The 12675-nt window shown below is 40.8% G+C and overlaps 1 protein-coding gene across 1 annotated transcript in view; it reads right to left on the reverse strand.

The window, feature by feature from the left end:
- The window catches only part of Mecom (MDS1 and EVI1 complex locus), a 548190-nt gene that overhangs the window by 8813 nt on the left and 526702 nt on the right, over positions 1–12675 (reverse strand). Inside the window, exons 10-14 of the mRNA XM_032898551.1 lie at positions 12451–12477; positions 6737–6903; positions 5596–5673; positions 3158–3327; positions 1152–1296 (exon numbers count right to left, since the gene is read on the reverse strand). Of these exons, the coding sequence (XP_032754442.1) occupies positions 1152–1296; positions 3158–3327; positions 5596–5673; positions 6737–6903; positions 12451–12477 (587 nt within the window). The remainder of the gene's footprint in view (positions 1–1151; positions 1297–3157; positions 3328–5595; positions 5674–6736; positions 6904–12450; positions 12478–12675) is intronic.

Raw genomic sequence — 12675 nt, forward strand, 5'->3', positions numbered from 1 at the left:
ATGAAAAGTAATATTATGTATAAGAAAAGGATGGACAAAACGCCATTTCATTAACTTCTCATACACAGTCAAGTGCAGATGAGTGAGTGATTACCAACAGCATTAGCCTCTCCTCTATTGCCCTGCTTGATCTGGGTGCTGATACTAGGTCGAGCACAGCTATGTCCACTAAAGCTAGTACTCCTGCCTGTTTCAGAGTAATAATTAATAATAAGACACAGATGAATAATTGGACATTAATTGGAAAGTTCTCAAATAGCTTTTGGGAACATATTGGACTAATCAATGTGTACTCCGTATGCAAGTCAACCCTGATATATAAAAAGAGATATAGGCAAGATGGAGACACACAAAGGAATGTCATGGGTTATCTATTAATGCCACATGATATATAGTAAAGGATAACAATGAATGACCAGGGCTTCAGTTGACTCCTTGTTGTGAGTTTCCTTCCATTGTTTAATATTTCTGTTAAAATATTTTTATTTATCTGCCACGGTAAGCAGAACTGCCAGGTAGTGAAATAGGCTGCAAAACAAATCGCCCAGGTTACACCTCGTCAGCTATTTACACGATTTCTGGCAAGTCATCAACCACTGATGCCTCCAGTCCTCTGCTGACAATGGGGCAGTCACTTTCACGAGGCCATTGTGAAAATTAAATGAACTAAAATGGAGCTAGAGAGATGGCACAGCACTTAAAGCATTGGCTGTCCAATCAAGATGACAAAAGTTGGTTTCCCCCAAACCCACATAAATGCTGGGTGGACTGGGGGGTGCAGAAGACAGAGACTAAGGATGCTGGGAACAAGCTGGCTAGCAAAACTAGCAATTAACAATGAGCTGTGGGTTTGCCTGAGAGGCATTGCCTCAATGAATAAGGTGGAAAAATGATTGGGGGAGATGAATGAGTTTCCACAGCATATGTACACATGTACACACACATGTGCATACATGGGAACCCATACACATGTAAACATACACACAGGTCCACCATATACACATGATAAAGAAAAAATATTAATTAGCTAGTATGTGTAACAGATTACATAACCATTTACTAGGCATTCGAAAAAGCACCAGCCACCAGCAGCAGCAATAACTGTAGTCCCAGGCACATGAGTACACAAATGTCTTCAAGAACTGCTTTACCTCTCCTCCATGTTCCGAGGAGACTGGCTCCCATGGTTGCTATTCCCGATGAAATTGCGGATCTCTGTAAAGTAAGCATCTTCTTTGTCATCCAGGATGGCACCTGCGCTTTCTAGTTCCGAATGAGGCGAGGACGTTGCTGTACCTGAGTGACAGAGATAGCCTTTATGAGAAGATGGCTGCTAGCCATTGCTAAAGGCAACCTGTTTAGCACTCCATTCCGCATGACCCGAGCAGTACCATGTCTTAAAACTTGCCCTTTTCAACGTGAGGGAGGACGAGCAGCTGCAACGCTCACGCTCATCACAGAGCCTCTAGAGAGTGCTCTGAGACTCTAAGACCAGGAATTAAAAAGTCACTTCTCTCACTCCCTCGGTTTTATCTTTTGGAGCCCTGGAGTATGTTTACTGGTATAAGAAGATAGGATAAGATATGATAGAAATGTTCCATACTGACTCTGCAGTCACACACCACACTCAGTACCGGTTGTAACCAGCACAGATCTGCTGCTGCTGGGCTTAGTTGTGTGAGAAAGTGAAGTGATGAAACTGCCCCTGGCATTCAATACTGTGATTTGTTACAAGAAGCTGGCAGTAGACTCAGACACAGCTCAGAGGCCAATAATGGGTCTGACTTTCATAGGATGGTACTCAGCTTCCTAAGAAAACTAAAGTCGTGATACCTGTGTTACAGAACTGCTGCACTGGTTTGCATAAACCCGCTGCTGTAAGCACTTCATGTACGGCTATGTCTTGTGCAGACACAGGCTTTATACTGCTTGTGTATTCCCACAGTGTACCTCCAATTTACTCAGTTATTGTCACCATCCATATGACAAGGGGAAGTTAGTGCTTTCCCTTGTCTTAAAGAATTTATTTGGTTAAAAATCAAAATCAAGCATTCAACAAGTGTTTTGGTTGGTTTTGTTTTGTTTTGTTTTGCAGAACTGAAGATCAAACTCAAGAGCCCAGCTCATGCCAAGTAACTGCTCCACCCCGAGTCATACCTGGGCACCCCACTAGTCACATTTTCTAACTTCCTATTTTTTCCAAAATAATGTTGATCAGATAATATACATAATTTGGTACATAGAATATTTAGCTAGTTTTCCTCCTTGAATTAGACTTCTAGACCTAAAGTCTAACACTTTAAAACTAGGATTAGGTTGCTGTCTTTGAGGGAGATAAATAGTGTACATTGTTACCGTTCAAGATCAGGCACAGTGTTGCTTACAGCTGAAAAGAATCAACAAAATAATTTATTCAAGAAAAATGATTTGGCTCTATAAATCTGTTTCTTTTTCCTTCTCTGAATCTCCCCTTTCCGGACCTCAGGATTCACTCACCATCCTCCCAATCCAGTTCCTTGACCCTTAAACAATTTCAGGTTGTCTATGTACCTCTATACCAGCAGACGAACGCTAGATCCTGGCTGCTTGTCTAACTTTGAAAGCAAAGATCTAGAGTCGGATTGGTTAAACACAAGCAGTAGAAGGAACGCTGGGTTTTGTAGTGGAGTTGCTGGTTACTTAATATGAGATAAAAATGTGGGACAAAAATGGAAGATATGTTCTCTGATTACATTCACTTCCAATCCCTAGTCTTATATAAAATTATCCCAGAGACCAGGATTTCTAGGTTAATTTCAGGGATTCTGTCACATTTAGAATCCATATTCTGTGAATAGGTGGAAAGAGAATTCTTTCCAATTTAGGAAATTCCAAGCCATGTATCTGTGCAGACTTTCGAGGTCATGTCTGTCTTTGCGTGAGATTGCCTGTTGAGATAAACCCAGCTGGATGGAAATAAAACCTAAACAAGACCATGGAGTCTCACCGTCATGCTCGCAAGTGGCTGCCTTGTTCACGTGTTTCAAAACCCCAAGGGAACTGTGGTATGAACTTCCAGAGGACTATCAGATTTTAGCATCAAAATGGAATGGAAGGTGAAATTACACAGTGCAAAACATAAGTCATCTTTTCCCCATAAGACCAACCGAGGACTCACCAGACATGTTCCCGTTCTCGTGTTTCTTCAGGTGTCTGTCAAGATTGGTTTGTTGACCAAAGCATCTGTCACATAGGTGACACTTAAATGGCTTCTCCTTGTTGTGAATGTTGCGCACATGTCGCTGCAGGTTGGAGGAAATACTGAATGATCTATCGCAGTATTTGCATCTGGAAAGTAAATACAGACACAGTGTTGCGAACACATTAGAAGATATAGCACCAGGCCTGTAGACTGGGAAACCAAACTAACGCTTGGCGTAGGAATAGGAACTTATATAGGAAGACTGCAATTCCAGGAGACTTGTATTCCAGTGTATGAGCTGGCATTTAAATGACAGCTCAAATCAAGCTTGTGTTTCCAAACCTCTTAAGAACTAAAACAGATGCAGATACTTAGAGCCCAAACATTGGAAAGAGGTCAGGGACACTTATGGAAGAGATGGGGAAAGGATTAAAGGGCCTGAAGGGTATGGGAACCCCACATGAAGGCCAACAGAGTCAACTAACCTGGACCCCTGGGAGCTCACAGAGTCTGAACCACCAACCAAAGAGCATACATGGGCTGGATCGAGGCCCTGGGCACATCTGTAGCAGACAGGCAGCCCAGTCTTCCTGGTTGCCTTGTCTGGTCTCAGTGGGCCAGGATGTGCCTAATCTGGCAGACACTCGATATGCCAGGGTGGGGGGATACCCACGGGGGCCTTACCCTCTCAGAGGATCAGGGGAGGGACTCTGAGGGAGGGGTAGCAATGTTCAGGATGTTAATAAATAAAAATAATTAATTAACAAAATGATGCATAAATTATCTAACACTAGCCTTCATGACAATAGGAGCCAAAAATAAAAAAATAAAAGCTTTGAAATCTGATATGAGGTAAAAGCTCAAAATAGAAAGTCCAGCCTGGGAACTGAACTTCACAGAACACAGTCACCACACCTCAAGATCTGATTTCTTATTTTCCTCCATTTGTAAAATGGAAGAGGTGAACAAATGACTTGAGATTTCCAGCTATGCATATTCTAGGTGGTGTGTTTTTAACCACACGTACAGCGGCAGTGTGTCCAAAGCAGGAGGCACAGAAAGGCCGGGACATGATACCACAGTTGCAGCCCGGGACAGTGCTCAGCCATAACGGGTAGGAATGCGCAAACCTTTAGGCCACTTAAGCAGAATTCATGGGACAAGGAATATTCTCTAAGGTGGGGGGGGTATCTAACATCGCCCGCTGTTGTATAGTTTATAGATCTTCTTTACTAAATTCACTTTGTCACATATAAAGTGGTAGGGACATTCATTAGTACAAACAAGGGACTTAAGAAAACACAAAGTTCCTGAGTTTCTTCTAAAAGGACAACTTTCTTTGAATGAGCACAGGCCTTCCCATTTTCCATTCTCTTCTCTTAAGATTCACGCATTTCACTAAATGTAAGTGTAGGAGAGTAGATGTGCGCACCTGACTCAAGGTGACTGTGGGGTCCAGAGGCACCAAATCCCTCTGAAATGAAACCCCAGGCCGTGTGAACTGCCATGCCACAAACTGCCCAGCCATCTCTGCACTCCCTTTCATTTCATTATCATGTTTATAAACAATAACTTTGAAACAAAATAAATTCATTAATTATAATGAAAAAATGAGCGTTCAGGCTGACATAATTATACTAGTAACACACCCCTTAAGATTTTTAAAAGACAAACTATAACGTTGCTTGAGATACACGTTCTACTCACTCTTGGTGAAATCCGAACTTGAATTCTAACACTGAGGGCAAAGGATGACACTTTAAATAATAAGTCGCATTTTAAAACTAGCCATGCTCCTGTGTTCACTGTGCTACAAGCGGTGATCTTAGTTACCTGGGCCCTGCGTCTAGCTTGGTTAATTTTAGCATTTAACACACTAAGAGACTATTGATAGAACTGGCCCTTTTCCTAGAAGACTCTATCTGTTGAATCTCTAAATCTAAACATTTTTTTCTTCTTCTGAGGTTTGAGGTGTTTGTTTCTTAAACCCCCTGTTGAGATCTGTGGACGATGACTTAACTGTACAAAGGAAGCAGATATATTTAGATGGTTAGTTCCTAGCAGAGACTGGAGGCTTGAAGGACAGTGACTTTAGTGTTACGAGTTTTGTAAACTGAAATGATACTGATGTTGAGAATAGTGAGAACTAAAGTTATAAAAAGATTTTAAAGGTGGCTGACATCTTCTAAACACATCGATGCTAATAGAAATTATACTAGATCTTACAGACTAAAAACTAAGAAGTCTTATTTGATGAAGAAAAGACATTCCTAGTTTGGACTCTAGCAGATATACTCAGATTTTAGTATTCATTCTAATATGCAGCTAATTAGTCCTTATTAATTCTACTGTGGCCTGATGAACATTGACTATTACAGTAGTTATCAAGGTATTTAGAAAAACCATTGTCAAACCTGTAAGGTTGCTCTCCTGTGTGGGTTCTCAAATGCCGTGTTAGGTTTGCAGACCTTGGGAAAATCTTACCACAGTACCTTTGAAAGAAAGACATTCACAAGAGAAAGTCAGCACATGACTGTTCCACCGCAGCACAAAGAGTCCATGTGCATATTCTTGACTTAATTAATTCTGCATGCAGCACATGTCTCTAGCACTTACAATTTGCAACAAAGCCATTCTAAAGTTATAAATAACTCTACCCATAAAGGCCGCCTTCGGAGATCTGGTTGAATTTGTTCACACATAAATAAGTGGTTTACGAAAAGAGGCACTAGTGCTGATAACCCCCACGATTCCATTTGATTAACTCCATATCTTTACACTCACAAAACTAGATCAGAGAAGAGGGGGGAAATGACAAGTGTTTGTGAATCTGGATTGATGTAAACACATACCTCACATGTTTCAACTCATTTTACAGTTCATACACAGTGACATCTCCTAACTCCAGGAGTGGTGACAGACCAGACAAGACCCTAACATTTCAATCATTAAGGTATTTCCACAGAATTTTTTTTTTTTTTGGAAAGAAAGTGACAGTTTGTCCAAAGAGTAGAGAAACTGATGTACTTGAATCAGATGATATAAATTTCTGAAAATAATTGAGAAGTTATTATGCATGATGAGGAAACACGATAGAAGCATGAAGGAAGTTTTGTTCTTTCACCAACGAGTACCAAGAAATGTGTTAACAAGTTTTCCTCACTTCTGGACCTCATTCGTCCTTTGTGAATAGCTTTATTCAAACTTAGGGCCATGGCAATTAATAAATATATGCTGGATTCCAAATAAATGCGGAATTCTACGTTGGCTTGAAAAAAATTAACTGTGAAAGAAACGTCTTAACTATCCGAGTGAGACAAGTAGATGGGATCTGGACCACTTCCACATCTCACGACCAGATGGTCAGTGTTAAAATTCTTTTTTCACAATAATTTTTTTTAAACCACCGTTTTTATATAGCGCTAAATAAAGAGCTACTTTGAAGTAGCTGAGATCTATCATGGCTGCTTTGGGGCATCCAATTAAAAATAATTTGCAAAACGGACAACAAAGAGGGGGTGGGTGTCCGCTGGTAGGTATACGAGCTCCTCATACCTGCAGGTATAGCGTTCCTTTCCTTTCCGCAGCAGGTTCTCTGGCAGGGTGTTGGGAGGAGCCCGGAAGCTGAACATAGAGGGCACCGACTGCAGGAGCTCGCTGGCCTCCGGTTTCAGGGCGCTGAAGCTTTCTAGTTTTTCCGCCATGTTCTCGATAGCCGACATCTGAAAGGAACAAACGCGGGACCGCGAAAGGTTTGAGATCTTTGCTTCGGCAACGATCTCTCACTAACCGAGAACATAATCCACGGGAAGACTCCAAATCGTCTACGTGCAACAGATTCTGAGAGAGACCGTGGGGTTTCCGCGCTAAACAACCGGACAACTGATGGATTTGAAAAACTAAGCTAGGTGCACTTCTTCCACTGGGACCCGGTTAGGCCACATCCTAGTCATGTGACTTGAGTAGTAGAATACCCCACAGAGATAAGAAAATCAAACAAGACTTTATGTAGTTGACAACACTATGCTATTAATGAGAAACTGAAAGTTTTAGGGGACCATGCTAACCCAGGACGCGGAAGTAACTAAGAATACAAGAGCCAGGCTATCCCATGAGAAGAATCGACAGCAAGAAAGGACATGAAGTCTTCAAAGGGTACAGTTCCAGCAAAATGTATGTCATCCAGAAGGAAAAGTTCAATGTGTAAAAATTATATTTCCTGATGCTACGTTAAATTAGTATCTGGACAATCCAAACTTTTAAGGGGGATCATATCATATACAAGGAATTTTGATATAATGATCGTTTGTTCTGAACAGATCGAGTTTAAGTAAGTTTATGGTGTAGTCAGATAATTTCATACGGAATAGATATTATCGTATAAGAGAGCGGTTCCCACTCAGGCACACACGCTCTTGCCAGACTCTAACAAATGCATGTAGCTCTCTTATCCTCCTCCCACAGACGTGTTTGAAGGACTCGTGTTTCGAGGACAGTAGTTTCTGTTCATCTTAGTTTGGTTTTTATTGTCTGTGATCACATGGATTCTCCTTTGACCTGCGACTTTGCTCAAATGTTGTTCCCTCAGTGCATATATTTTATTTGGGAACGATGAATAACAGAATTTTGTACAGACACAGCTAACATTCAGGCCACCTTGCTAAATTAATTTGTTTCTTGGAGTACTGAATTACCAGTGAAATACCAACTAAAAGTACTTCACACACACTCTGCATGTCTCAAAGAGCTTTGGAGGTAGACACAAGGATCTAGGTAGCAAATGCAGATCCAAGCACCTGGCCAATGAGAAGCATATGTCTCCTTCCCCAATGAGAACCATACGTCTCCTTCCCTAATGAGCTGTCAAGACAAAGATAGAGAGGCACTTCACAAGATCGAGGTTAAAAGAAGATCTAACATGTCTAGCTCAAAAGGAGAAGTAAAAAGGTGTGAATTTTCCCAGAGGGACAGCTAGACAGAATACCACAAATTGCACAACCTAAAGCCAAAATCTCACAAAGGGTATGCTGTATGTTTACTTCTTCAAATGACAATTCATGTTCTAGTTAGCTCTCTGTCTTTCCTCTTTATCCTGGAACCTGCCCTCTCATTTCATGCCTGGACTCCTAATGCTAACTACAGAGTGCAACGTACTGGGTACCACTGCCAATTTGCCAAGTGTCTTTCATCAAACACAGCACATAAAAAAAAAAATCTCAGAGGAAAGTCAAGATACATTTACTTGCCAGGCGACAAATGTGAACGCATTGGGAGGCAGTGAGGGCTCTAAGCTCAAGGGTTTGATTCATAATCACTCAGCAGCTAAAACATTCTCCACAGATGCAAGTGGACAGCACATTTGTCACTGTGAGGGATTTCGACACATACTGATCACAGGGCAAAGATATGGAATGATGACGCTGGTCAGAGAGCTTGGCAGAGAGTCTGGCCCTGCTGAACACAGACGTTCCCTGCTTCCAGCCAGTGTTAACACGTTCAGTTTATTTATTAAAAATCAATTCAGAAATAGTTTATGATGCTATTTTGTTTGCATTTATTCCTCCTAATTGTTCCTTGCAGAAAATCATTTTGATAATCTAGCGACCACGAAATAAATTATCTGAATGAAAAAATAACATCTGGTCTACAACCTGACAAGCAGTAAGAAGCAAGAGAAGGGTCGCAGTGTTCTCACGCATTCAGAGGGCAGAGCAGTGTGTGCATGGGTGGTGGCTATAAACATTTTATTTATGTACATTCAACATTTGGGTCATGTTTCGTAACCAAGAAATTTTAAATAATTTGAATGTCCGTCTTGTGCACGCCAGGCTGCGGCAGCAATGCATCTCGTGGAAACACCTTTCCTCTTTTATGGAGAGCAGGCTGCTCAGGACTGTTACTATTCTCAGCTTTCATCCCGAGCACACAGAAACTCCAAGTCCTCTGAGTTATCCGAGAGCCATTGGCTGTTGAGAACTGTGTCTTGCTTTAGGAGCTGCTAATAGCTAGGTCCTCCTGAAGAAAGATCAGTGTGCTTACATCACCTCCAACAGTTCCAGTGTGGGAAAAGCATCAAGAAATGAGAAAATACATTACAGACGCAACAGCCACAGGATGACATCCTCAGAGACGGTAGGAAAGAGAATAGACCTTAGCCAATTATTTCTCTTAAAAGCCACATCCGGCTTTGACTTCTGGGGTCAAATGAAAAGGGGATAAGATTGGGATGGAGAAGAGAAAAGCACACTATGGAAGCTGAGCAAAGGATAGCTATAAGCATTAAACACATATAGAAACATATGCACGTACACACACACACACACACACTCACACACATACACATATACACATGCCACACATATGCCCACACAGACGCATGCACACACACACACACACATATATATATACACATGTATACATAAGCACACACTCTCACACAAACATACACCTATACAAAGTAACACAGACACATGCATGCATGTACCCACATGCACATGTACACACACACATACACACACACAGAGAGAGAGAGAGAGAGAGAGAGAGAGAGAGAGAGAGACTGCTCAGCTAGCTAGACACCAAACCCTCATTCCACCCTTCCCTTCCTCTTCATGAGATTCGCTTCTGCATCGCCTGCTCTCAGCTGAAGTGAGTAAATGGCCTTGTTCGAACAGATAGGAGCAATTTAGACACCATGCAGTTGGTGTTTGGTCAAATCTAGCAATTCTGTGACCAACGATGATCCGACCCATACCTTATTGGGTTATTTAATATATGAGTCCAGAAGCTTCAGCTTTTTCCTTCTATCTGGTCTGGCTTGTGATGTTCCTCCAGAAGAAACATGTCTATCTTATATAGAAATAGTACATTTTATATTGATTTTAAAGTCTGATTTTTTTTCGCGGGGGGGTGGGTTGTGTCAAGATAAGGTTTGGCTGTGTAACTTTGGCTGTTTTGGAACTTGTTCTGCAGGCCAGGTTGGCCTTGAACTCATAGACCTCCGCCTGCCTCTGCCTCTCTAGCGCTGGTATTAAAGGCATAAGCCACCACAGCCTGGTGGCTTGATATTTTTAAAAGTCTAAATAAAATGAGATTAATGTAGTAGAATATGACTAGATGCAGTTTCTATTATTTAATTAGGAAAAATCCAATAAAAAGAAAACCGTAATACAATGAATAAAAATTCAGAGAAACTAGAGGAAAGAAAAACTCACTGTGTGTTTTAGTAGTATATCGTCATATCACCCATTAATACCTTCAACTAATCTAAGATCAGCAAATGAGAGATTTTTTTCCAATGGAATGGTAATTTTATTTGCATATATATAATAGTCGTTGATAGTATCTACAGCCAGATGTCTGGAGAAGGAAGTTATTTCTCTTCCAGTCCCCAAGAGGCTATTAACTTTATACTGACGCAAACTATTTAGACACAATTCCCAAGCTCCAACACCAAACTCTATCTATGCCCCTAGTCAGAGTTAAATAAGTTTTTTTTAAAAATCCTCCAATGTGGATGCAAGTGCTTAGCTTAATATTTATTATCTGAGTGCCAATAGCTGAAGTCCTGGAAAGTTTCTCATCAAAACTATTAAAGTGATGATAACCTGATTGTGGGAAATAATATATCTGTCCAAGCACACAATGAATTATATGAACTAATGATTCCCAATTAGATTACATATAACTTTGTCATAAAATAACTAACTATTCATAAATAGCAGGATGGGAAAGTTTGTGGAGTCAGTTGATTTCTATATTTGTTTACTTGATAATCTTGAGAAACCTCAAGGCCGTGGTCATTTGAGGGAGAAGTAAATACTCGTATTTTATGTTTATCTCACTGGTGAATCAAGTTCAACAGTCATGATGGCAAAATCACTGAGAGTTGATTTGCCATAGGGAATTATAGGCCTGCGTCTTCCATATTTATCGCGAGTATCCACTTTGTAACACAAGTGTAAAGCCCAGCCTTGCAAACTGACTCAGTGGAACGGAGTCTTTCCAGACATTATGGTGGTAACGCAGAGAGGAAGCCCAGCTGCTCAGTGGCTTGGCCAGTGTGTGCGATGACAAATTCAGCATCCTGAGCTTCAAGCAGGCAACAACGTGGCAAGTGTCAAGGTCACACTGTATCTTAGAAAGGACATGAAGCACAGAACAGACCTGTGCTGGAGAAGAGAGAGGACTAATCCAGAAAATGCCTGAGAGACTATTCTGAGGAGAGCCCCACTGCTGTGCAACTTAGCACAACTAAAGAAGTGGCTTGCATGCTTTCTCAATGGTGCCCCAACCCTCTCTCATGCTCTCCCCTCACTGCTAGTATTTTTATGCTTTATAAGTGCATGAGGTTAATCCTTAGATGTCCAAAAATGGTGAATTCACAGTTTGTCACATCTTACACGACAGAGAAAATGGAGAAACTCCTGCTAAAGAATAATTAACCTTAGATCAAAGAAATAAATAGGTGCCAACTTATTCTACCTACATGGGAAACTGTGCAACTCTAGGATACCCAGACTACCCGAAGATTGTCTGTATCCCTATGAAGCAGGTCATTTTGAGTGACGATGTAAACACATAAACACTTTAAGGAAAATTGGAAATGCATGTTTCCCATCCACCAAGTTCTATTTCAAAGTGAAATATAAAATAAAGGTCCTCCCTTCCATGTGCAACTTTCTGTATAAAAGAAATAAGCCTGCTCCTTGCTTCACAAACTGAAACCAGATTTACTTATACATCGAAGCGAAAATTTACAGAAATGAGACCTAGTTCTGAAAAGTTCATTCGGTACTTAGGTAGAAAAGTTTAGTTTTATATCTGTCTCCAAACAGCAGGGAAATTTCTGCCTCAGGATAAAGGAACTGGAGCAACATGGCCAGCTTGTGTTTCTACACAAGTTCCGGTACACTGCTGGAGGCTTTGTCAAAAATGTCTGTAATATGTTGTCCCCAAACGATAACGGTTTTGACTTAATGATTCTTTTCAAAACTCCCCATATGGAGTCCATAGAAGGACATATATGTTAAAATATAATCATGAGGAATGAGTGTGATTTAACAAATACAGTTGTCACATACGTCATTTTCAGTTCATTAAACGCCCCACTCTACTGAGAATATTCTGCTGTTGGATGAGCAGGGAAATTGTGTGCTTCACCCCTAGTGTGTCATGGGCAGCTCTAGATTCGTGTCTGCCCAGCATTCAGAATAACCACTATTCTCTTTAATGCTACATTACTTTAGTCAAAAATGTAAGGAACTTACCCATGTTCTCTGGTCAGGTAGTGGGAACTGGTAGCAAAATTGAAACAGAAAAAAAAAGTTACTTCTGTGTTGGATCTTTACTGAAATCTCTCCTCTGAGAAATGAGCATTTATTCTAATCTGATAATTTTTACTTATCATGTAACTCTATCCTGAGGAAAAGTTCTAGAAATGAACATTAAATCTATGTATAGCACTGTTGCGTTTCCTCTACTTAATCTAGTTA

This window comes from Rattus rattus, chromosome 3 (assembly GCF_011064425.1).
Source record: "Rattus rattus isolate New Zealand chromosome 3, Rrattus_CSIRO_v1, whole genome shotgun sequence".
Classification (NCBI taxonomy): domain Eukaryota; kingdom Metazoa; phylum Chordata; class Mammalia; order Rodentia; family Muridae; genus Rattus; species Rattus rattus.